General features: G+C 45.0%; 1 protein-coding gene and 1 non-coding gene across 3 annotated transcripts in view; one reads left to right on the forward strand and one right to left on the reverse strand.

Moving 5' to 3' along the window:
- PHAF1 (phagophore assembly factor 1) overlaps positions 1–24,411 on the forward strand; it is a 28,258-nt gene that overhangs the window by 92 nt on the left and 3,755 nt on the right. The window contains exons 2-12 of one of the 2 annotated variants that reach the window (XM_030863715.2): positions 90–205; positions 5,950–6,032; positions 10,022–10,105; positions 14,868–14,911; positions 16,744–16,823; positions 17,058–17,152; positions 17,994–18,091; positions 18,181–18,293; positions 21,466–21,599; positions 21,985–22,068; positions 24,199–24,281. In XM_030863715.2, coding sequence (XP_030719575.1) covers positions 142–205; positions 5,950–6,032; positions 10,022–10,105; positions 14,868–14,911; positions 16,744–16,823; positions 17,058–17,152; positions 17,994–18,091; positions 18,181–18,293; positions 21,466–21,599; positions 21,985–22,068; positions 24,199–24,281 — 962 coding nt within the window. In that variant the 5' untranslated portion in view covers positions 90–141. The remainder of the gene's footprint in view (positions 1–89; positions 206–5,949; positions 6,033–10,021; positions 10,106–14,867; positions 14,912–16,743; positions 16,824–17,057; positions 17,153–17,993; positions 18,092–18,180; positions 18,294–21,465; positions 21,600–21,984; positions 22,069–24,198; positions 24,282–24,411) is intronic. The other variant, XM_030863716.2, reaches the window with a different exon arrangement.
- LOC115857068 (U6 spliceosomal RNA) lies at positions 23,762–23,868 on the reverse strand. The gene has a single exon (XR_004041111.1). It is a non-coding gene; the product is annotated as a U6 spliceosomal RNA (small nuclear RNA).

Here is a 24,411-nt window from a genome sequence, read left to right on the forward strand (position 1 = left end):
CGGTAGCGTTGGCGACCGGGTAGAGGTGGAGAACAGAGCTGCCGCGGGTCGGCGGGGGCGGTGGGTCACCTGCTGCTTTGTTTCTTCAGCTCCGGTCCCGTCCGCACTGCCGCAGAGAGGCCGCCCCGGCGAGCCGAACCAATGCTGGATCTGGAGGTAGTGCCCGAGCGCTCTCTGGGAAATGAGCAATGGGAATTCGCTCTGGGTGAGTATGGGGTCCTCCCTCACGACCCTACTCGCTGATCCTTCCTTCCTTCCTTTCTGGCCCTTCCCACCTCTGGGCTCTGCTCCTTACTCCCCTGCGCCCGCGGCTCCTCGGCTCTTTGGAGCTCCAGCCACTAGATGCCCGCTCCGACCGCCCCGACCCGGCAGCGTACCGCTCTGCCAGGCCCTGACGCCCTTGCATCAGGCCTCAGCGGGGCCCCTCTTGGGGCAGTGCTTCAGTAATAATAACAATAACAATGGCTGACACGCCCCAAACATTGACTCAGGGCCAGGCCCCATTCTCCTCTGCATAATTATCTCAAGTATGCCGCCGGGGTTGCTACTCTTGTTATTTCTATCCCCATTTTACAGACCAAATAACTAAGAAGTGACTGACACCCTTAAACACCGCCACAGTGGTCTGTCTCCCTTTGCTTTTCTGGGCTGTGGGTAGCCTCTAGGAGAAACCCAGGCACTGTTCTCATCGTCAGATGTCGGGGATCTGGTCAAGGGAGTTAAGGAGAGTTTGTGTGTGTTAAAGGAAATTCTGACTAGCTTCCTTCTCGTTTTTATGTGGTTGATGTGTGGTGTAATCTAAACCCAGACCTTAGCCGAGAGAGTTAAAGGTTGAATGAAATAGGAGTTCGGGGAAAGTAACATTTAGCTTGTAGAAAATGCAGGTTGGCCATTTTGTGAGTTTTGGCCCATTTTTTCCCTTTCCTCAACGTCACTACCTTTATGTGTACAATCATTTGCATTCGGTAACCCCAGAGGGTGTTTACTTTTATGTTCCAGCACTAGGAAGGAGGGGGTGGGGAGTGGGTGTCTGTGCTGTTTGTTTGTGCAGGGCTGAACTTTTGTCACACTAATTTGGGCTACTGGACTGAGGCAGCTGCTCCATTGGGCTATAGCTTATCCTTGAATCTGGAAGACTCATGTCTATGGAGATAGGGTAGTTGAGAAACTGCAGAACAGATTTGCTGGTAGGACTCTGCTGGTGCTCAGTGTCTCCGTGAACTGAACAACAATCCTCCTCTGGGTTGTAGGAGCCAGTTTTATTGAGAATTTTCAGTCACCTTCTCGCAACACTGCAGCTTCTTGTGAAGCACCAAGAACTTGATTGAGAGGCTAATAATAATATCTTTGCCTCCAGGCCCATTTGTCATGCTGATGCTGTTTGGCTTCTAGTTAGGAAAGAACCTCCCCTAACCACAGCTTATGCTCATACCAAGACTTCACAGGGTGGAGTGAAAACTGTAACTGTAGCTTCAAACTGTGCTTGATGGTGTGACCAGGTTGTGGATCTCTGTAGTGCAGTCTCTGGGTCAAAAGTTGTGATTAGGATATCATTTGAGATTTCCAAAAAATTGGGTGGGAGAGTAAGGCTTCTTCTGTCAACTGTTGCTTTGATACCTTAACCCCTACTCCTAACTTTGCCAGTTTCTAGGAATTAAGGATTTGGGTAGTTCTTTTAGGCTGTCTAAGTAGCAACCACAAACAGTGAAAAGAGCATTTTTGTACATTGGGCCCAGAATTGAACTTTGAGTGAAAGCTTAGTTCCTCGGGGAACTAAGATCCCACAAGCCGCTCAGCATGACCAAAAAAAAAAATTCGTATTTTTGAATTGTGTCTGCCTGAGAGATGGTGGTCATTTAACTTCCCCAAGCTTTTTATAAAAAAGTAATTTTTCCCTCTTTCTCAATCTTCTGCCCAGCCCTCAACACATTTAAACTGCACTTGAGGCTGATAGGTAGGGATAGGTCTAGTAAGTGGATCTGTGCTTTAGAATTACATTCTTAGGCTAGACTAAAGTCACCACAACCCTGTAAGGTGACCTCCATTTGCCAGATGAAGAACAGGCTCGGAAAGGCAGAGAGGAGAAAAAGAAGCCTAACAGGGATTTTCTGCTTCTCACTGCTCTGTCCTGAGTATGGGCTCAGCTTTGTCTCCAGGTTTCTTTTTGGAATCTGTGCAAATGCAGATATATCTAGCCCTTGCCATCATCCGCCTGGCACGGTGAGGAGCTGCATCCAGCTTTTTGGCTGCCTTCCTGGCCTTTGTGTACTCTTGGGAGATTAGGGAAATGCCAACAACACAGAGACAGGAAAGCCTAGGCAGAGAGGAATCTCTGAGAGTGCCACCCATGGGTTGACCAATGGTGGAGTAAAGGCAGTGCAAACTTGAAATGTTTTCAGTGAGACTTGCAGGATGTATTGGTATGGAGACATATCTCTAAATTCGTTTTTAAATTAATCTTGAAAAAAATTGATAACTAACAAGGACCTACTGTATAGCACAGGGAACAGGGAACTCTTCTCAGTACTCTGTAATGACCTATATGGGAAAAGAATCTAAAAAAGAGTGGACATATGTATATGTATAACTGATTCACTTTGCTGTACAGCAGAAACTAACACAACATTTTATATCACCTATACTCCAATAAAAAAAATTTTTAAAAATTAATCTTGAAAATGCCCAAGCAAGGTAGATTTAAAGGGTCACTGGAGAATGGTCTTCTCTGAGATTACCTTGTTCCAGAGAGACTAGGGGCTTACTCTATTGAAGGGTCATTCTGTGGACTCTGCTTATAATCATTGAAAATTGAGTAAGAAGTGGTCATAAGCCCTGAAGAGCTTAGTCTAGTGGGAGGGAAGGCGTACAGAAATAGTTCATTTTATTATAATGAGGTAGAGGTTGTATAGGGTGCTGTGGAAGGGGAGAAGAGACTTGACCTGACCTGGGAGTTCAGAGAAGGCTTCCTATTAATCTGTAGGAACCAATACCATTCCTGGAGCCAGTGAGCACCAGGAAGGCCCTATCAGAAGTCTACTGCCAGATTTTTCAACTACACTTCCATAGACATAAATCTTCCAGTCAGGTTTTAAAAAAAAAAAAAAAGTGGGAAAGATAGATCCTGTGGGGAGCTGCAAGCAACTTGGTATTTTAATTAGAGCATGATGTACTAGTGGAAGAAGATCAGATCCCCAGATTCCCTATTTGTAGTTAGCTGCCTGGGACACTATCAAAGAGTCTCTGTTCAGTGGAAAAAAGGATGTCTATTAGTAAAGTGTTGTGGGCATGGGTTTAGGAAGAAAGTTTGGTGACTAGATTTGGAGATATGGGTAAGGAAGAGGAATCTAGAGGTTTCTGGCTTGAGTGACTGTGTTAGAGATGAGATCCGGAATACAAAGGAGAGGCCAGATTGAAGAGAAGATTAAAAAGTCACTTTTAATCTGTCAACTCTTCATTTGCCTTTTTTTAAAGGTTTATTTATTTATTTAAAATATTTATTTATTTATTTGGCTGCACCAGGTCTTAGTTGTGCCACGTGGGATCTTTAGTTGCAGCATGCGGGATCTAGTTCCCTGGCCAGGGATCAAACCTGGGCCCCCTGCATTGGGAGTGTGGAATCTTAACCACTGGACCACCAGGGAAGTCCCTATTTGCCTTTTGATATATACAGAAAACAGATTGAGATGTAAGTCAGAAACTAGGTGGTTGGGTGAGTGAGGGATGGGCAGAAGGAAATACTGCCCATCATAGAGACTTGGGAAAGTTGGAGGAACAGCAGGAAAGAGTGGTATTGATGGAGACAGGATGAGAATTCTCAGAGGGAGAGGGTGGTCCTAAGGGCCTACAGGATCTGTTTATTGTACCTAATTGCTTTATTTCACTCATTCAGAGCTCGACAGGTACATAGAACCACTTACTGTTGTGTGGTGGGCATGGTGATTGAGTGCTGAGGATACAGCCGTAAGACAGACATTGTCTCTGTCCTCAAGGAGGCATGTAGGGGAGACTCTTACAGATAAATAAATGGAATGGGAGGCTTCATTAGATAAGGCAGTCAGGGAAGTGAAGTGTGAGCCAAGACCTGAAGAGTGAGAAGAACCAGCTATGGGAAGAACATTTCAGCAGAGTTGAGTTAGTGCAAAAGCCTAAAGTGGCCAAGAGCTTGATGTGTGCTAGGAACAAAGGGAGGCTTGGTGAGCAGTGGAAAGAGTAGAGGAGGTGGCCAAGGTCCAGAATATTCAGGGCTGTTAGGTGATGGCATGTTGTTTGGGTTTTATCCCCCTGGATTGTGAAACCACTGGAGGGTTATAAGCAGGCAAATAATGAGTAAGGTGTAGGATGTGTAGACTGACCATATACTCCACACCCTTTGGGGGGTTAGGTAACTCTTAGAGCTAGAATGGTGCTCGGGTTTCTTTGCCATATACATGGTTGGTTCCCTTTAGAGACCTTTTGTAGCCTTCCTTTACCAGCAGCTGTGTGACAACTGGTCGTTGGTGGCTGCTTTGTCTGCTCCAGGTGGGTTACTCCCTGGAAGCCTCAGGACCCAAAGATTCCAAGGCCAGGAATTTGATGTGGTTAGGTGCAAAAGAACCGTCCCTCAAGAAACTGGTTTGTGCCATGTGGCCTTCTCTTTCTCAGCACCTGAGGTTATCTGTCTTGCCTACATGGATGTTTGCCCATTCCCTATGGGAGAGACAGCATAGATGCTTCTCCATTTCAGGAATGGCAAAGCTGAATGGTGCATCAACTTGTTCATATTCTCAACAAACATTTAAGTCTCTACTGTGTGCCAGGCTCTATGCTATAGAAGGCTGGGAAGTACCTTAAGGTGTGGTTCCCTCCAACTTTCTTCAAACCGTAGAATGGACCATTGAATGAAGGCAGGATTAGATCATTGTTTAAATGTAGATGGGTCACACATTTTTTAACTTTCTAATTCTTTGTGTGTGAGCTCTTTTCTGCACATCTCTCCTGGAATCAGAGGTAAACTGATCTTGAATGTGAGCCACTGTGCTGCCCCAAGGTCATATGGTGGTCCTTCTTCCTTTCTCTTATTACCTAGCCCATAATCCTTCAGTCCCACTAAATAAATGTTTATTCAACAGCCACTGTATGGGTCCCCAGTGCTGGGGATCCAGAGAGTGGTGAATAACACAGACACTGTCCTTGCACTCATGAAGCTTTGTTTTTGGATTGTCTCTGAGTTTCTTCTTGTTTGAAATATAATGCACTCTGTGAGAACATACTTTTTGCTGTTCCCCATGAGTCCCTGGAATCTTTGAGATGTCATTGGGATCTGGATTTCTTAAACTGGGGGCATATGTAAATTTGTTTAAAATGGCCCACAAGTTAAAAAATCAAGTGTTAAGATTTAGAGGATGTTTGTGGGTTGATAAGTGAGAATCCATTGAAATCCTTCATAAAATAAGTTGATTCTGGTAATTGTGTGATATTTTTTTCACTTTTTAAATGAGCCCTTACAAATCATATGCTCCTGCAGACTAAAAGAGGAGACAGATATCAGAAAGGAAGAGAGGAAGGACCTGCCTAGGTTATATGTAATCATGGCAGAGTGAGAATCAGAACCTTGGCCTCCAGAGTCATGCAGTCAATGCATTTCTTACTCTATTCTTTGGTTCCAGCTGACTTGCTTTCTCTAAGCCCTTTGCCTGCTTGGGATCAACATGGAAGTCCCCATTTCCAGGAAGTCTTTTATATTTACTCCCTCCCCTTATACAATCCACTTATTCCCTTAGTGCTTGCCATTAACTTTATTCTCTAGCTCTTACTGCTTATTGAACGTTTATTTACTCAATATGTCCATAGACTTTAGTGGCGTCTGCTCCCACCCCAGGCTTTACTACAGGGACTAATGCCTAGTACAGTGATAGATGCCAGTAAATGGATAGCCCAAGTAACCACACAGGTGTCCTTGCTTTATTTCAGGAATGCCTCTGGCTCAGGCAGTAGCCATTCTTCAGAAGCACTGTCGCATCATAAAAAATGTCCAGGTTCTCTACAGTGAACAGGTGAGTGGTGGCTGATTTGTTTACTGAAATAGCATCCCTACTCAGTGAATCATTTCTGGAAGCTGATGCTCTGGGAGATACTGACTGGCAGGAATTCCTAGGCCAATGCATTTGAATGGGAGAGTCTTCAACACTAGTCAGTTACCAAGTACATTTTCTTTGATTCTGAAACTTGTGGTTTTGATAATCTAGTGCTGCCAAGCTTAGACAAGCCGTAATAACCAAACTTGGTTTTTTTATTATGTTTGACTTACCTACTGGCTCTTAAAAGGGGCTTTTTCAGTGGGAGGTCACCTCAGGGATTGTCTGGTCTTCTAGGGTGCTTGCCTTCCACTTTCATGTTTAGTCTTTTCTGCTTTGTTGATTGCTTTGGTTTGTGTTCAGGATTGTTGCAGTACAGATTTCTAGCTAGCACAGCATCCCAGACTTGAAAAAAAGCAGGTATAGCTCACCCCTTTACTGAGAATGATCTGATATACGGAAATTACAAAACATTGGCTCCAAGTTAATGGACATGTTTTACTTTTTTTTTTTTTTTGGTCTGATTTATGGTAGTCTCTATTAATGTTGTGCCCAGAATTAACCCCTATAGTATAATGTTATATGTACCTACAAGGACCTTTTCAGTTTCCAGAAAGAGTATACTATATTTTAGGTTGGCACTGGAGCAGAACTTTTTGAACATCAGGATTTCTTTTATTAGGTTTTATAAGTAAAGTTAGAAACATTTTTATAGACCTTTAGAAATAAGATTCTTCTTATCTCTAAAAATGCAGTCTCCCTTCTGTTGAACTCACTGGAATCCGTAGTTCTTCTGGACACAGACACTATGGAGCAACCTTTGTGGTGCCCTGTGTGTCATAAACCTCAGGGAATAGTTTTGATCCTACACAGGCTATAAGATGTTCTCAGTGCCTTTTCTGAGACCCTTTAAGTACCAAAATGATGATTTTATTTCCATTTGTTTCAATTAGTTTCTGATCCTAAAGCAACTGACAGCTTATTTTTGACATGAAGAATGTTGTGGATTAGAGGTGGGTGAGATTTCTGTGAGGCTTCCCAGTTTGGCTTAGTGTCAGAGTTGAGCCTGTTACCTATACCCAAACATTATATTTCATAGTACTGTACCCCTCTGCCAGCCTAGTGAGGCCCATGTGAGGGGTCCTTCTGAGACAGGGAATGCTTAATCTCCAAGCAAGTGCTTGGATATTCTTGTGCCTACCACAAAACACAGAACTTGGGCAGAGGTTCGTGGAGCCACAATGCCAAAATGGTTTCTCATTTATTAAATGAAGAATGGTGACTTCCTCTTTTTTGCACTCAGATCATCCCTAACCTTATTTGACTTTCAGTGTTAGACCATGAGGGACTTACTCAGGACAGGTAGCAGCCATCAAAACAGGGATAATGGGCTTACTTCTTGAACTTGTAGCCACCAGTACATTTAGTTAAATCAGATTTAAGCACCCAAGATTAGATACATTAGAAAGTAGACTTTAAACTTTCTTAACCAATTATTTTAAATGAAGTATATTTCATATATCACTACCTTGTTGTCTGTCATTCCAGTCTTTGGGTACAAATAGTAGTTTTAACTTTTAACATTAATTAAGCTAATTTCCCCCAGTGTCTTCTAAGCAGCTGGAATCATAGGGTTTTGGGGTTTTTTTTGTTTGTTCTATTTATTTATTTACTTTTGGCTGCATTGGGTCTTTGTTGCTGCATGCGGGGCTTTTCTCTAGTTGCAGCGAGCAGGGACTACTCTTCATTGTGGTGCCTTCTCTTGTTGCGGAGCACAGGCTCTAGGTGCACGGGCTTCAGTAGTTGTGGCACACAGGCTCACTAGTTGTGGCTCACGGGCTTAATTGTTCCGCGGCATGTGGGATCTTCCCGGGCCAGGGCTCAAAACTGTGTCTCCTGTATTGGCAGGTGGATTCCCAACCACTGCGCCACCAGGGAAGCCCCCGGAATCATAGGTTTTTAAATCCAGACCTTGGTTCAGATCTATGCTTTTCCCCATTTCTTGGTTGTCCGACTGTAGCAAGTTAATAACCCGACTGGTTCTCCTTCTGTAAAGTGGATATGGTTTCCTTATAATAGAATAATCTTTTGATGAGGATCAAGAGGAAATAGTCTCTCATATGGTGCTTCTTAAATGTGGATCCTGTCCTCTTCTGCCGTCCTTCCCTTCCTTTCCCATTTGTGTCTTTGCTTCCCATCATGTGCAGAAAATCATTTGGCCCCATTAAACATTTCAGAAATATCTTGTCTCTAGCAAATCACACCTTGGAAATTAAATGTGCATATCAAGTAGGTCCCATCTTTCTTACAGGGAAGAGATGTTAACAACTAGCAGAGACAGCTTTACTGAACTGGAAAGTACCTGCTTAAACACCACATAGTACATATGCATTTTGGTTCTGTAGATATAAAGTACTAATAAAACATTAATTGTGAGGATGATTTGCTTGCTTTTGAAAATTGCTTGCTTTTGAAAATTGCTTAGTTATGTCCTGAATTGTAACAATGGCAGGGAAAAAAATGATCAGATGTTGGGAGCGTGTAAGAAAATTCATATACTCCAAGCAAGGATCTTGAAAGATGCTAAAATCTTGCTTCATCCTGCTTACCACCATGGACTAGCCCTCTCAGAAATAGAACTGTGTATTCTGGGTTGAGAGTAAGTGACCTAAGGTCAGGGTTCATTATTCCATTATCGTGCTTGACACCTAATGGTTTAGACATTCATACAGAGCTACTGGAAAATTACAACATTCTTTCTTCTAGTGTTTGCCAGGCATAATGGTGCCACCTGGGCCTGCTGTCTTGTGAAGCTCAGTGGGGTGGAGGGGAGCAGACAATCTGAGCTAATCTCAGAAAGCTCCTTCTAGAGAATTTTTCCAGTAAGGCCCACACCAGCAGTGGCACCTGGCCTTCCAGCCCATATCTCTGTCTCTCACAGGCATACTTTCATTTACTGGGCCTACCTTGAGAAGCTCTATAAAGAAACTTGTCTAAACCCTTTTGACAGCTGTGTGCCAGTTTCAAGAAGGGGCAGGGGTTTGGATGGTGGTGTTTTTCTTCTACTTCTGGGCAGCCTGGTTCAGGCATATGGAGAGTCTTCAGACTTTGAATTGATTGCATTGGCACAGAAGCAGGCAGGTGGGGCAGACTCTAGGAAAGAGTACTGTATGCTGAGTGCTGAGCTTGGTGCTTTCTGATCTACTATCTATGTCCTCATAACAACCCTGGAGGGGAAGGGATGATGGTATTCCCATGAAGAAACTAGAGCTCAGAGAAGTTTAGAGAGTCACTTAAGGTCACCAGCTCACCAAGACAGAAGGCCAGCTCTGTCCACTGCTTTGCTGCTGCTCCCCTCCCCTCAGGACTCAGAAGGGGCAAATGTAGAAATATGACTCCTTAGGTATTAGACTTGGGCTTTTCACTTTCTGATACGGGATGGTGCGGGGAGGGAGGGAGGAGTAAAAGTGTCATCTCATACATAATCAGATCACAAGGTACTTCTTTGTCCTGGAATCTGGCATAAAACAGTCAAAGAATAAAATGTGTTTTCCTGTGGGTGGTACAGACAACCTGGGAGTGAACGGACATAGGTTCAGCTAACATGCATTCACCATTACTTGCTGAGTTTGGATCCTGGCGAGGCCTTTTACAAGGCTTTTATTCCTCATCAACTACTCTGTAGGTTTGACAGCAGTAAACCCATGCTACAATGTGGACCTGGGACCCTTGAAAGAAAATGGCCTGTATACTCACATAATTTTGGCCTTTTCCCCCAGGTAATAACTCAAAGGCTGGAAGTAGAGGACACTGCGTTCACAAACCAGTTTCTGGCTTCCAAACTTGTCAGCTGTCTACACTTAGATATTCCCTGTACACTGCATTTATGTTATAAGGTTTCAGTGGGTGCTGGTGAGAATACTACATGTTCAGAGTGTGTATTTATTTATTATTTTGGTTTTTTGTAGTCTCCTCTAAGCCATGACCTCATCCTTAACCTGACTCAGGACGGGATCAAACTACTGTTTGATGCTTTCAATCAGAGACTTAAGGTAACTATAAATGACGAGTAAAGTTTCACGTCAGGCTGATTAACGTGTGACGTTGTGGGATGTTTCTGAAACTCATAAGTGGGAGTAGACTTTTGTGTTTTAGAGACAACCACAATATAGGGGACTGAAGCTGTGCCTGTTCCCCTAAAAAGAGAGAAGCTGGGGGTGGATTGGGATGGTTGGAAAGAGGCTGGGAAGGACTCCAGCCCCAGGCTGCAGAGGTGAAGGGGAAAGAGTGTTGAAGATTTGGGCTGTGGGGAGGGGGCTTTTATGTTGAATAGGAAAATGAGAGGAGCTAAGTATTTGGCATTTATTTTATTTATTTATTTTTGGCTGCGTTGGGTCTTCATTGCTGCGCGCGGGCTTTCTCTAGTTGCGGTGAGTGGGGACTCTTCTTCCTTGCGGTGCGTAGGCTTCTCATTGCGGTGGCTTCTCTTGTTGCAGAGCGCAGGCTCTAGGCACGTGGGCTCAGTAGTTGTGGCTCGTGGGCTCTAGAGCGCAGGCTCAGTAGTTGTGGCGCACGGGCTTAGTTGCTCCGCGGCATGTGGGATCTTCCCGAACTGGGGCATGAACCCGTGTCCCCTGCATTGGCAGGCAGACTCTCAACCACTGCGCCACCAGGGAAGCCCTAGTAAGGTTTTTATATCTTGTTGTTTTGCTTCATTCTTGGGTCAAACAATAAGACTGGGAATATGAAAAATGGAAACTGTTCTTCCTAAAATGCTGAAGCTTGGACCTTAACACCACCAGCACTGAGTTGATTCTTGAGCCCCTTTAAAAAGAAATGTAGGGCTTCCCTGGTGGCACGGTGGTTGGGGGTCCGCCTGCCAATGTAGGGGGCGCGGGTTCGTGCCCCAGTCCGGGAGGATCCCACGTGCCGTGGAGCAGCTGAGCCCGTGAGCCATGGCCACTGGGCCTGTGCATCTGGAGCCTGTGCTCCGCAGCGGGAGAGGCCGCAGCAGTGAAAGGCCCGCATACTGCAAAAAAAAAAGGAAATGTAAACAAACAACTTGCTGGTATGTAGGGTTGTCTTAATTGGCAGTCAAGTGCAGTTTACTAACACCTGTTTCAGTCCACGATGTTTTTAATACACTATTTACAAATGCCTGGACATGAAAGGTTAGTCATGTGACATCAGACTCATGCCTCAGAGTCATAAGGTTGAATGTGGCTCAGGGCAGTGGCATGCCAGAGCCATCGTCCTGGTTAGGTTATATATAGAGTTGTCTTTCCAAAAGGTTTGGAAGGCAACATGGAAAAATGATCTGTACATGGAATAAGAATTCCTCATTTATGATGGTTTTCCAAAAGGAAAGTTTGATGTGAACATTCTTATCCCCACAACACCCTTGCCTCCTCTTGTAGGCTCAGTCATCCTGTCTTTACTGACCAGAAGTTCCACACTGGCAAAGGGTAGAAGGTGGTCTTCAGTGTGGCTTCTTCACAAATTAGGGGAAATTAATCTGGAAACACCTTTACAAAGAGTCATTTGTTTTTAACTTGGTAAATCCACTTTAGGAAACATAACCCAAAAAGATTATGGGGAGGGTAGTAATGCCAGATATTTACAGCAGGGCTTTTCATAGTAATGAAAAGCCAGAAGCAACCTAAATAGACAACAGTGGGCGATAGATAGGCAGCCTACCATAGAGTTACAGCATGGTGAGGACAATATTATATATTTAGTGAGCACTTAGTACACGTTAGGCACATGGCTGAGTGTTTCCCATGCATTTCCTCATTTAATCTTAACAAGCCTGTAAGTGGTACTTCTTACCAATGAAATAACAGAGGGACAGGATAAGTGGTCTAGCTGACACCAAGCTTTTAACCCTATGTTACCAGAGTGCAGTAACTGGCCACTGGGAATAGAAATGGCTTAGGTTTGTTGATGAGTATGGGAAATAGATGTGATAAAAGCTGAAGAAAATAGTGTAAGCATACTATGCAGAAAAGTGAGGAATGGGAAAAGAGATAGAATAGAACCTTCTCTCTGCCTTCTGTGGGGTCCCTATGAAGAAAGAGGGGCTGGGGCCCTGCCTGAGCCTCTGGAAACTGAGGAAGTAATCCCTCAGGTGCCTTGGTTGGTACCAAGTCTGACCTCACCCATCTGCCTGCCCCTCCATCCAAGGGCTTCAGAAGCTGCTTTTCCCCGATGCTATGTCCTGCAGTTTCCCCATCCTCTCACTCCCTATCTATGAGAGAGCATTATGGAATGAGTCTTCACAAGTCACAATCTTTACAGCCACATGTCTTTTCCTTTCCTATCTTGGGTGCTGCCATGTCTTCTCTTCTAGGGAAATCAAGGTCTTTTCCAGCCCAGAGGGTGGAAAACCATGGACTTCAGATTTCCCCAGCTACTTGTCCCTATGGCCCAGCAAGCTCCATAGGTCAAAATCTGCTTGTTGATTCTGGCAAGGGACCCAGAGTGCTGACTGTCTTGGAGTCCTTCGTGTCACAGGTGCCACGCCATAAGTGTTGGTGTGGGCTGTTGGCAGGTGAATGATAGTGTCACAGCAAGAATATTCTGGAGGCCCACAGGGTGAGCGATGGGCAGCCCTTGGGGGATCGTTAGCCAGCCATAGTAGTAGCACTCAAAGAGGCAGAGTGCTTGCCTCTGCTATACAAGCAGGAATTCTGGCTGAGGGTTGAGGCCTCTGCCAGCATGGGACCCCGACCTCAGTAAAATGGCATACCAGTGTGGCATAATACACTGCCATGCCCAGGCTTTCTGAAGGTAGTGTCATGAATCACAGCTATTCCCCTGCCCTTGCATGACCTCTCTTGGCACCACTTTTCATATTTTTGAGCTTCATATTGCCCTTAGCTATCTTCATACCCAGCTGACTCCCTGACATGTGTTGTATACCTCCTCTGTGCAAACTAATCAGCCAGACCTCAAGGGGCTTAACTCAGTGGTACCAGTGAACAGCATATGCTAATAGCGGTACCAGTGAGCAGCATATACTAATAGTGTAGGAAAGGGTAGATTGAAGTGCTACAACAGCCCAGCAGAGGGAGTGATTCTTAGCAGCAGGTAGGATCAGAATAGCTGCACCTTATAGTGAAGAGGTGCCCAATTTGTGGTTCAGTTATGATTCTCAAACAAAGTTAGAGACAAGTCTGACCAAGAATGAACTGCCTGTTATGTCTCTGTTCCTGTGACAATGCCAGATGCTCCTGTACCCAGTGTCCCACAGCCCTTCCCAGGATGAAGCCCTGATTGTCAGGGCAAACAGACGTTGAACCAGCTCTGCTTGTGCTTCTTCAATGGGGGCCAAACCTCCCAGCTGTAGTATACCAGATGGTGCTCTAGGCCTCAGCCAGCTATGCTACTGCCTGCCTAGCCCTTGACGCCATTGTCATAAAAGACTTCACAACGCTCATTACTTGGCATCGCTAGTGGCTGAGAGTTCGATACCTTTTCCTTTGTCTCATTCCTGAGTTCTTGACATTTCATCTGAGGCTGAACCTTTTGAAACTTCACAAGGGTCCTGAGGTTCTCCAGGTTTGACCAGATGCTCTTCGTTAGGGATATAGCTGAATATTGTCACACTTGACCTAAGCTAATGTAATATGACTTGTTTTCTAGTAGGATAGACCTCTCCCTCCATCTTTTTTTGTTTTTGTAAACCACAGTATTTTGAAGCTATTTTTGAAAGGGACTTGATTTGGGTTTTTATAATGCAGCAAAGTATATAATAAAAGGAAGGGGGCTCAGTATCCCCCATACAGGTTACAGCCTTCACAAACTGCATGAATTTGTTTCTGTGAAGGGTTTTACTGTCCTGTAGCATGGTATGTACAATCTTTTATGTGACCCAGCACTAGATGATATCTAAAAACCTGATGCAGAATGTCTATGGACATCTGTTGAACAATCCACTAGAAAGAGGGGTAGGGTGAGTTTATGCTGTGTGTGTGGTATGGGTTTTTCTTCCAGAGTTAAAAATAAGAACAGGGGCTTCCCTGGTGGGGCAGTGGTTAAGAATCCGCCTGCCAATGCAGGGGACACGGGTTTGAGCCTTGGTCCGGGAAGATCCCACATGCCGCAGAGCAGCTAAGCCTGTGTGCCACAACTACTGAGCCTGCGCTCTAGAACCCATGAGCCACAACTACTGAAGCCAGCGCACCTAGACCCCGTGCTCCACAAGAAGAGAAGCACTGCAATGAGAAACCCATGTGCCGCAACGAAGAGTAGCCCCCGCTTGCTGCAACTAGAGAAAGCCCGTGTGCAACAACAAAGACCCAACACAGCCATAAACAAACAAAACAAATAAATAAATTTAATTAAAAAAAAACTAAAACAAAAGAATCCGCCTGCCAATGCAGGAGACACGGGTTCGAGCCCTGGTGTGGGAAGATCCCACATGCCACAGAGCAACTAAGCCCATGCACCACAACTACTGAGCCTGCGCTCTAGAGCCTGCAAGCCACAACTACTGAGCCCATGTGCCACAACAACTGAAGCCCGCGTGCCTAGAGCCCATGCTCCCAACAAGAGAAGCCACCACAATGAGAAGCCTGTGCGCCACAACCAGAGAAGAGCCCGCATGCAGCAACGAAGACCCAACACAGTCAAAAATAAAATAAATAAAATAAATAAATTTATATATTAAAAAAAACGTAATGTGCAGGGCTTCAGGAGAATTTCAACTAGTGATAATTTTTTTTTCTTCACTACTCTATAAATGTCTTTCTAATTAATCTTTTTCAACTGCAGAGCACTAACAGCTCTTAAACATTTGCTTTTTGTTTTTAGGTGATTGAAGTATATGACTTGACTAAAGTAAAGTTAAAATATTGGTAAGTTTTCTCCCGGTATGTGTCATAGGCTTGGTACACAAGGGCTTTATCTACTACCCATATTAAGTTAGTAAAGGATTCCCATGTGCAGCAGTTCTGGGATTACAGCCTGGTGCCATGATTTCCTCGTGCAGCCTCCAAGTCTACTCAGTTTCCTGAGGAAGAGAAGGAAACCTCATTAAGAACACACTGTGTGTAAAACACTTCACATATGTGACAACTTATTTAATCTCACAACAAAGCAGGACCTCAGCTCAGAGGTCTGTGACTGTCCCCTGGGTCATAGCTACCCTTCCCTGCATGGCCTCTTTTGGCACCTCTTTATGTGTTCATTACCAACAGAGGTGGGACAAACCAGATACATCTGACTTCAAGGCCTATGCTAAAGAGAATGCCAAAAGGATTACTATTTGGGGGGCCAAAATCTGCTTTTTAGAATGAAAATGGGATGTATTTGTGCCTGTATGATGCACAAATATTTGAACCTCCATTATGGTAAGGCGCTGTGCTGGCATCTAGAATATTCCGTTCAGTAAGCTTCCTTAACAGGCTTACCTTCTCTGAGGGTGTGTAAGGGATCAGTTCCTGGGCTGACTCAAGCAGTGTTTGCCAGCAGAGAAGTGGATAAAGCAAATGCATAATAGCACTGACCCCTGCAGATTCTGATTGTCTTTTAGTCTTGTTGGGGCCTTCTGTACCTCAGGGTCTGCACTTGAGACCTGCCCTCTTAAGAGACAGTGGTGGGTAAGAGTGAGGGTTCTAGAGTCAGGCTTCCCTGGGTTTGGGTTATGACTTCTTCATTTTATTACTCTGTGAAATTGGGCAAGTCACTTAACCTCTTTGAGTTTGTTTTCTCATCAGAGAAATGAAACCAATAATCAGGTTGCTGGGTTAGGAAGATGACATGAGATAATACTGGTAAAGCATATAGCACAGTGCCTCGTTAAAAACAGCGGTTCCAGATGCAAGCTATTATATATAGAATAGATAGACAACAAGGTCCTACTGTATAGCATGGGAAACTATTTTCGGCATCCTGTAATAAACCATAATGGAAAGACTATGAAAAAGAATGTATATATAATTGAATCACTTTGCTGTACAGCAGAAATTAACAGAACATTGTAAATCAACTATACTTCAATAAAATAAATATTTTAAAAAGCAGAGGTTTTCCATAAGTGATAATTAATTTTTTTTAAAGTATTCTTAACCTTAAACATTTTCCTTAAAATTGTAAATGATTTATCTTCATGCTCATTATCTGAAATCATTCGCCTCTCTTTGCTCCCAAGCCCACCCCCCTCCCAGGTATTTTTCCTTTGCTTGGGATCCATTCCTCCCCATCCACATACCCGTTCACCCAATCCATGAGTGCTGGTTCTTCTGCTTGTTAGGAAAACAAGCTGCCTAGCTTGGCTGTACCCTTTTAAGACATTCATCCCTTTTTAAGAAAGCTCCTTTTCAAGCCAAACTACTAGTATGCATCCTGGGAAAACACATTAACAATGTCTATTTCTGAGTACTCTTTATCCAAGTCCAAATGCCATGGGGCTGAGGCCAGATTGATTTCCTTCTGAACTGGCCTGGTGGCCACAAATGTCTTGGGAGGTCCTAGAGGACTAATTCTCTGTATCAACCTCAGGAGAATTGACTATTTATGACCTCATTTATTGTCTCTTATTTAAAAGTTCTATAGTTAAACTTTTATTTTGATACAATAGTAGACTCACTCGCCTGTGTTTTAAGCGTAACTCTTCCAGCCACCATCTCTAATGATCTGTGAGCCCATCTTGCAAAGCCTGGTATTAAAAAGTATCTCTGTTTTTCAGTGGTGTGCATTTCAATTCTCAAGCCATAGCTCCCACCATTGAGCAGATTGACCAGTCTTTTGGTGCGACCCATCCTGGAGGTAAGCCAAGTCCATTTGATTCCTCTGGTCATCTGTAGCCATGTTCCTGTCGGATTTGGGGATTGGTACTTGGGTGTGAAGGAAAGCTCTTTCCTCTTGTTTTCAGTCTAGTAGGTCAGTTCAGAAATGAGACACAAGGAAGGTGTTGCCAGCCATTACTCCCTGCCAGGCTGGTTTGTGTTCACAACTTCTGATGCCATTCAACCATGCCATTTCTTCTCCCCACTCCCACAGTGTACAACTCCACTGAGCAGCTCTTCCACCTCAACTTCAGAGGACTGTCTTTCTCTTTTCAGCTAGATTCATGGACTGAGGCTCCCAAGTACGAGGTTAGCCTTTCTCTTTCCCTGATATTTATTGCCCGGTGCCCAGGTGACATGGGTCAGCAGAGTACCATTGGAGGAGGCTGGATAGGTGCCCTTTCTTTGGTTTCCTGATCTCTGAGGTCTTCGGAGGCCAATGGGGGGTACAGTGGGGGAAGCTGATAGAACAAAGCCCAGGCTGGCATTCCCAGGAAGAGGGCACTTTCAACTGAAGAGTGAGGTCGAGCTCACTTTGCAGAGGTAAATCCACGTCGTGTGCTTTAAAACTCCAAATCCACAGTTTTTCTTAATGGCCTGGAATTTGAGAGAATTCATCCTTAGGCAACAGCATCCTTAGTGTTATGAAATGATAGCTTTTTGTAAGTTTTACATTTTATTAAAGGAGGCATTTCTACATTTTCTCCCTGATGAAGGAATGAAAAGCTAAGTAAAATTAAAGATGAACTTGCATGATTAGGTGAATTTATTGACCTGGAGACAGGTTGGACTGTGTGCTTTGACCTGGCCAGTTTTTTTTTTAATATCAAGAGTTTTAATCTTGATAAATAAAACAAGCAAACTTCAAAGTTTCTCAGAAACCACAGTCCCATCTTTCTACACTGTAGGTAACCATACCCATTTTTATAGATGAGGAAATAGATACAGAAAATTTGTACCAGGTAAGGCAGTACCAGTAGCAGAGTTCTATCTGAAACTGAGATATTCCTATTCTAAATTCCTTACTTTTAAGGAACTTTTAACGTGACCTGGCCAGTTCTTGAAGGCCATGAGTGTCAGGAAAGTGCCAGAGCCTGAGTCGGATGGCCCACAGTGTGCTTTTATTAAAATATTTGTCTTGTGTTTGCAGCCCAATTTTGCCCATGGTCTGGCTTCTCTCCAGATACCCCACGGAGCAACTGTGAAACGAATGTACATCTACAGTGGAAACAGCCTACAGGATACCAAGTACGTGTAGGGGAGCACAAGCTTCATGCTAAGGCCATGGGCTCCCTGGGAGGGAGGGCAAAGCCTCTGCTCACTGTGCCTTCCCCCAGGGCTCCCGCGATGCCCCTGAGCTGTTTCTTGGGCAATGTGTACGCTGAGAGTGTAGATGTTCTTCGAGATGGAACTGGACCCTCAGGTTTACGACTTCGCCTACTTGCCGCAGGTCAGTTACTGGCTTTGGGGTGGTGGATTCTCCGTTATATCCTTGTTGTGATAGTCTAAAATCCCACGTCCTTAGGATAGTTGGTAGAAGACAAATGGTGCTGATGTCTATGGTTAAAAGTTTTCATTTAAATTTGTGAAGGGACAAGACAGTCTTATTTTGAGCAAATCTTAATAAATGGCAGTAAAACTTCTTCCCTTGGCAGGTACATCAGCCTCTGTGTACTTATGTAGCTTTGCAGTGGTTCCTACGTCCTGGAGATATATCTTATGGGCTCAGTGTTGTATGTTGTCTCGTTTTCCACCCTTTGTGCTAATTTCTCAGAGTAGACTGGCAAGAGGATTTTGTTGAATTGTGGTATAGCCATACCCTGCTCAGTTTTGTTGACTGTGAACAAAAAGAGTTGCTGCCTTCAGTAGCTGGTCTCTCCAGGATTCACGCCTTATCTTGTATTTTCTTGTGTGGACAATCTCAACTCCTTCGGATCTTTGGATTATACTTAGTGGTACCGAGATCCTCCTGTGTGTAGTTTGCCTCCATAAAGATGGCCTGGAGACTTTGAGCTCCATGATGGGGCTGTGCCTTAATGGAGTTCACATTCTAGCCAGTGTTTGTTTGTAAGCTGGGGTCTTGCATCAGTCTCTGGGGCATCCGTTCTCAACCGTTTAGAGTCTGGTATATAAACTGTGAACTCACTCCCCTGAACAATTAGACAGTTCACAGCCTCCAGGTTAGAAATTTCTTTTCTTTTCTTCTCTTTTTTTAATAATTAATTATATATATAATTTTTTTTAAATAAATTTATTTATTTTTTGGCTGCGTTGGGTTTTCATTACTGGACACATCCTTTCTCTAGTTGCGGTGATCGGGGTCTATTCTTGCGGTGCATGGGCCTCTCGTTGCAGTGTCTTCTTTTGTTGTGGAGCACGGGCTCTAGGCGCACGGGCTTCAGTAGTTGTGGCTCGTGGGCTCTAGAGTGCAGGCTCAGTAGTTGTGGAGCACAGGCTTAGTTGATCCACGGCATGTGGGATCTTCCCGGATCGGGGCATGAACCCGTGTCCCCTGCATCAGCAGGCAGACTCTCAACCACTGCACCACCAGGGAAGCCCCTACAGTGATGCTTTTAACATGGAAAGTCCATCCAATTGTCTTGATCCCCACAATAATTTATAGGATGACTCATTCCAGGGAATCAGAAACTAAAATAGTCTCCTAAAAAGAACTAAGAGTAATTTACCTGAGGAGGCTTCAGGTAGAGTGAGACAAGAGAGGAGGCTCACCTGTAAAGGGTGTCTCCCCTGTAGCCCTACCTGGACATTCACAAGTATCTGGTACTTGGAGACATGGGCACACAGTCCACCTTGACAGGACTTTTGGTGGGTTCCATAGGTCACCCAGGCTTGCCTAAGTGCAGGATTTATAGACAGAGGTTAATGTAGACCGTGGTTTTTCCCAGGACCTAGTTAATGTACACACAGCTGTGTGTGTGTATGTGTCAGGAGTGGGATTTGAAACAGCTCTTATTTTGCCACTCAGTTTATATGTGCTGTGACTTAAGACTCTTGGGTTAGTTGGAGAACTCAGTACCTCTTTGTTTCAGAGTTTGGATCCCTGAAGTCTTCTGTATATAACAAATGGATTGTTATACAAGAAAGAGCTTTGTCAGCTATAAAGCCCTGTGTAGAGTAAGGTGATGGTGGTGGTTATCATGGTACCAGGAATTGCAGTCCTTGGTTTCTTGGCTTCCTTTTATAATTTTGAGCAAAACACTTTGTCTTCTCATCCACAGAATGGGGGAAATTTTACTCTTGGTGTGTCTGTTGCTATTCCACAACCACTTCTGTGTATGTGTGTGTTTAAGTAGAACCATTTCTGAAATGTATTAGGCAAAGTCAGGGTTGAAAGATTCTTCCCAACAAAGAAACTTCTGGCAAATCAGGTTTTTTTCTTTCTCCCACTTGCCTGGTTTGTCTCTTTTGAGTGTTAGTGGGTCTGGTGTTTGTAGAATTAGGGAGTTAAAAGTTAGTGTGTGCTTTGCTCTTGGCTCTTTTATAGAGTGATCTTCAGGTCCAGTCTCAGGTTGGGGGTTACCATTGAGAAGTACTTTTTTCTTTAAAATATATTTTATTTTTATTTATTATTTTTGGTTGTGTTGGGTCTTCATTGCTGCATGCGGGCTTTCTCTAGTTGCAGTGTACAGGCGTCTCATTGCGGTGGCTTCTCGCTGCGGAGCACAGGCTCTAGAGCACAGGCTTCAATAGATGCAGCACATGGGCTTAGTAGTTGTGGCTTGTGGGCTCTAGAGCACAGGCTCAGTAGTTGTGGCGCACGGCCTTAATTGCTCCGTGGCATGTGGGATTTTCCCGGATCAGGGCTTGAACCCATGTCCCCTGCATTGGCAGGCAGATTCTTAACCACTGCGCCACAAGAGAAGCCCCAAGAAGTACTTTTTTTTTTTTTTGGTACGCGGGCCTCTCACTGCTGTGGCCTCTCCCATTGCAGAGCACAGGCCCCAGACGCGCAGGCTCAGCGGCCACGGCTCATGGGCCCAGCCGCTCCACGGCATGTGGGATCCTCCCGGACCGGGGCACAAACCTGCGTCCCCTGCATCGGCAGGCAGACTCTCAACCACTGCGCCACCAGGGAAGCCCCCCGAGAAGTACTTCTTAACGTAAATCCTTGTATCTTGTCAGGACCTGGAAAGTGGCAAGCGATAATAGCACCCATTTATATATTTCCATAGCACCTGTGCTGCTGTTTATTGTACCACAGTTGTGATGGTCTGATTGGAATCTTCATGCCATAAGCTCCAGTGTGGGCAGAGACTGCACCTATTCTGCTCGCCATTGTTTCCTCAGCATCTAGCAAAGTGTCCTAGCCCATGGTGTCAATGACTGAGTATTTGCTGAGTCAGTGAATGACTTTTCTAGAGCTCTGTATCACTTTTGTGGGATTGAGTGAATCTCTCGCATTATTTTGAGTAGATAGTGATCTCTTCTAGCATCTCAGGTCCTGGTGACCTGGTACTTCAGCTTACATGCAGTCTTTCCCCTCAGCCAAACCTGATAATGCAGCGTGCAGCCACTGGCCTCTCTAGGGCTCCCGGGACCCTGGGCTGCAGGGTCACAGGCGCTAACTGGGAACCTGACCACCTGTACCTTGTTCTCTCCAGGTTGTGGACCCGGCTTATTAGCAGATGCCAAGATGCGGGTATTTGAACGCTCAGTGTATTTTGGCGATTCCTGCCAAGATGTTCTTAGCATGCTTGGCTCTCCACACAAGGTCTTCTACAAGTCAGAAGACAAGGTAGGGAAAATGTGTTTATAAAGTGAATAGGTGGTGTCTCTCTCTCTCTCTTTTTTTTAATCAACTTTAACTTAATACTGAGTAAATGTAAACTGCTGTTTTCCCATAGGACCTGCTGTATTAAAGCTGATGGAAAAGTAAATTGAAAGCTCTTTTCCGACCCCTGTTGGTCAGATTGTTGTGCCTTTCCTTGGAGACCAAGGCGCAGTCTATAGTCAACCAAAGCTGGCTGGGTTGTTTGGCACGAGCATGTGGGACTCCCACACTCTTGCTTCCCCAACAGATTAACGTTATACAAGAAACACAATTTGTAGACTCATTTAATCCAAGAATTAAATGTATTAAGGGGTTGGATTTTAATTCATTGTTATTTTTTCCCCAACAGATGAAGATTCATTCTCCTTCTCCTCATAAGCAAGTTCCATCGAAGTGCAATGACTACTTTTTTAACTACTTCACTCTCGGAGTGGTAAGTTGTGATTCCTTAGAGAAGCGTTCCATTTCTGTGGGAGTGTGCAGTGCCCCTGGGCATACCTGTGTGCATACATGCAGCTTTCACCATGCCTGGCTGCAGGAAACCTCGCCCTAGCTGGCTTTACCAGGGTCGTCTTGCATTGGCATTGGTACCCCCAAAGTAGGCCTTTCCTGTCACCACCATTGTTGAGAAACACTGGGTTCTCTGGTATGTCTTCATTTCTTTTCTGAGAGAAACATGCTCCACAAGTAGAGGCTGCAGGAGTCATTCAGGTTAAGATATTTTGGGAACTGCTGTTTTGTAGAGCATAGGACCCTCTTCTGGAGCCAAAAAACAGGTAGACAAAAAAGGCTTAAAGTCTGGGAGTGTGCTCGTGTATTTTTAGGGGATCGCCCCAGAGGCATTGCTGCGGCCCTGTGCTCTGGACGTACGGTGCTGAATGGAGCTGTGGCCATCAGTGCTGACAGTCCAGCTGGTAGATGTGTGTGTGAGAGAAATGATAGTGTAAAGAAAACTGCACCAGCAGGATAGAGCTCAGAGGGCAGGGCTATCCTGGATATTGGGTTTTCTAACCTTTCAGCTTTCTAGGGCCTGGGACCCTGAAGCAGCAAAGAAATGGTACACTCCAGAGAGGGAGAAGGGAGGAGGACTGGGTCTGCCAGTGTGGAAGAGACCAAAGAGGAGCCGGGAGTAGCAAGGGAGAGGCAATGGGATCATAAACTCTTGAGGGTAGGATGGTGGCAGGAGGGAATGGCACTGTTGTAAGCTGAACCTCTTTTTTTTTTTTTTTAATGTTTATTTTATTTATTTATTTGGTTGCACTGGGTCTTAGCTGCAGCAGGCAGACTCCTTAGTTGCAGCTTGCCAGCTCCTTTAGTTGCAGCACGTGTGCTTCTTAGTTGGGGCTCACCGGCTCCTTAGTTGTGGCAGGCGGGCTCCTTAGTTGCAGCATGCATGTGAGATCTAGTTCCCTGACCAGGGATCGAACCCGGGCCCCCTGCATTGGGAGCGTGGAGTCTTAACCACTGCGCCACCAGGGAAGTCCCAAGCTGAACCTCTTTTTGAGTTCAAGGGCCAGTGATGATAGGTGTCAGGGAAGATGGAGCGAATGGACCAGCCCTGATGGGACATGGTGTGGCTATTGGGGGAGGGCTGGAGTCAGGGGTAACCCTGGGGTCTCAGGCAGAACAGCTGACAGGATGTGAACCTGAGAAGGGTGTGGCGGGGTACGAAGAGGTGTTTGATAGGCAGTGTCAAATCCAGGTCTGAGTCCTGGCTAGAGGCTAGCCTTTACTTCAGTTCCAAGGGTTGCTGACTCCCACAGAGAGGGCCTGTGGAAGCCAGAAGGGTCTGGCAGGTCATGGCATTCAGAATAGCCAGGTGCCTTGAGTCCCTTGAGAGTCAGGTGGCCCCTGAATCTTCTTGTTAGCCTGTAAGCCAAAATCTGTGCTTGGTTACTTTTTTTTTTTTTTTTTTTTTGCGGTACGCGGGCCTCTCACTGTTGTGGCCTCTCCTGTTGCGGAGCACAGGCTCCAGACGCACAGGCTCAGCGGCCATGGCTCACAGTCCCAGCCGCTCCGCGGCATGTGGGATCTTCCCGGACCGGGTCATGAACCCGTGTCCCCTGCATTGGCAGGCGGACTCTCAACCACTGCGCCACCAGGGAAGCCCTTTTTAACATCTTTTAAAAAATATGAAACACTTTACGAATTTGCATGTCATCCTTGTGCAGGGGCCATGCTAATCTTCTCTGTATCGTTCCAACTTTAGTATATGTGCTGCTGAAGCAAGCACTCGGTTACATTTTTTATCAGGTGTTTTTGGTCAGGAAAGATATCCCTGACCGTGTTTGAGTTCCCAAGCAGTGGGAGCTGTAGTCCCTTGTGCCTTTTGGGCCTACTGGTACAAGGTTTGGAATGACGAGGCCTGTAGATGGTTCGGTGTATGTCGTCATCCCTTCGCACTCAGCCTCAGCTGTCCCCTTGATTGTTATTTGGGAGAAAGCTGTTCCCCAGGGGCATCCCCATTGTGGAGTGGGTGTCTCTAAGTTGGACATGCCCTCGAAAGCCCCCTGCCCTGCCTCAGTAACTTTCCCCACTTGGGCATCCTTGTTTTCTATCCCAGGACATCCTCTTTGATGCGAATACACACAAAGTGAAGAAATTTGTCCTACACACCAATTACCCTGGACATTATAATTTTAATATGTGAGTATACCTGTACCTGCCCCTCCAGGAAAGAGAGCTTGTGGCTTTGGATGTTTGCTATTTCATGGAAAGCAAACATTTCCTGAGTGTTGGCTCTGTTCCTGGTATAGTACCCATTTCCTTATATCTC

This window comes from Globicephala melas, chromosome 19 (assembly GCF_963455315.2).
Source record: "Globicephala melas chromosome 19, mGloMel1.2, whole genome shotgun sequence".
Taxonomy (NCBI): domain Eukaryota; kingdom Metazoa; phylum Chordata; class Mammalia; order Artiodactyla; family Delphinidae; genus Globicephala; species Globicephala melas.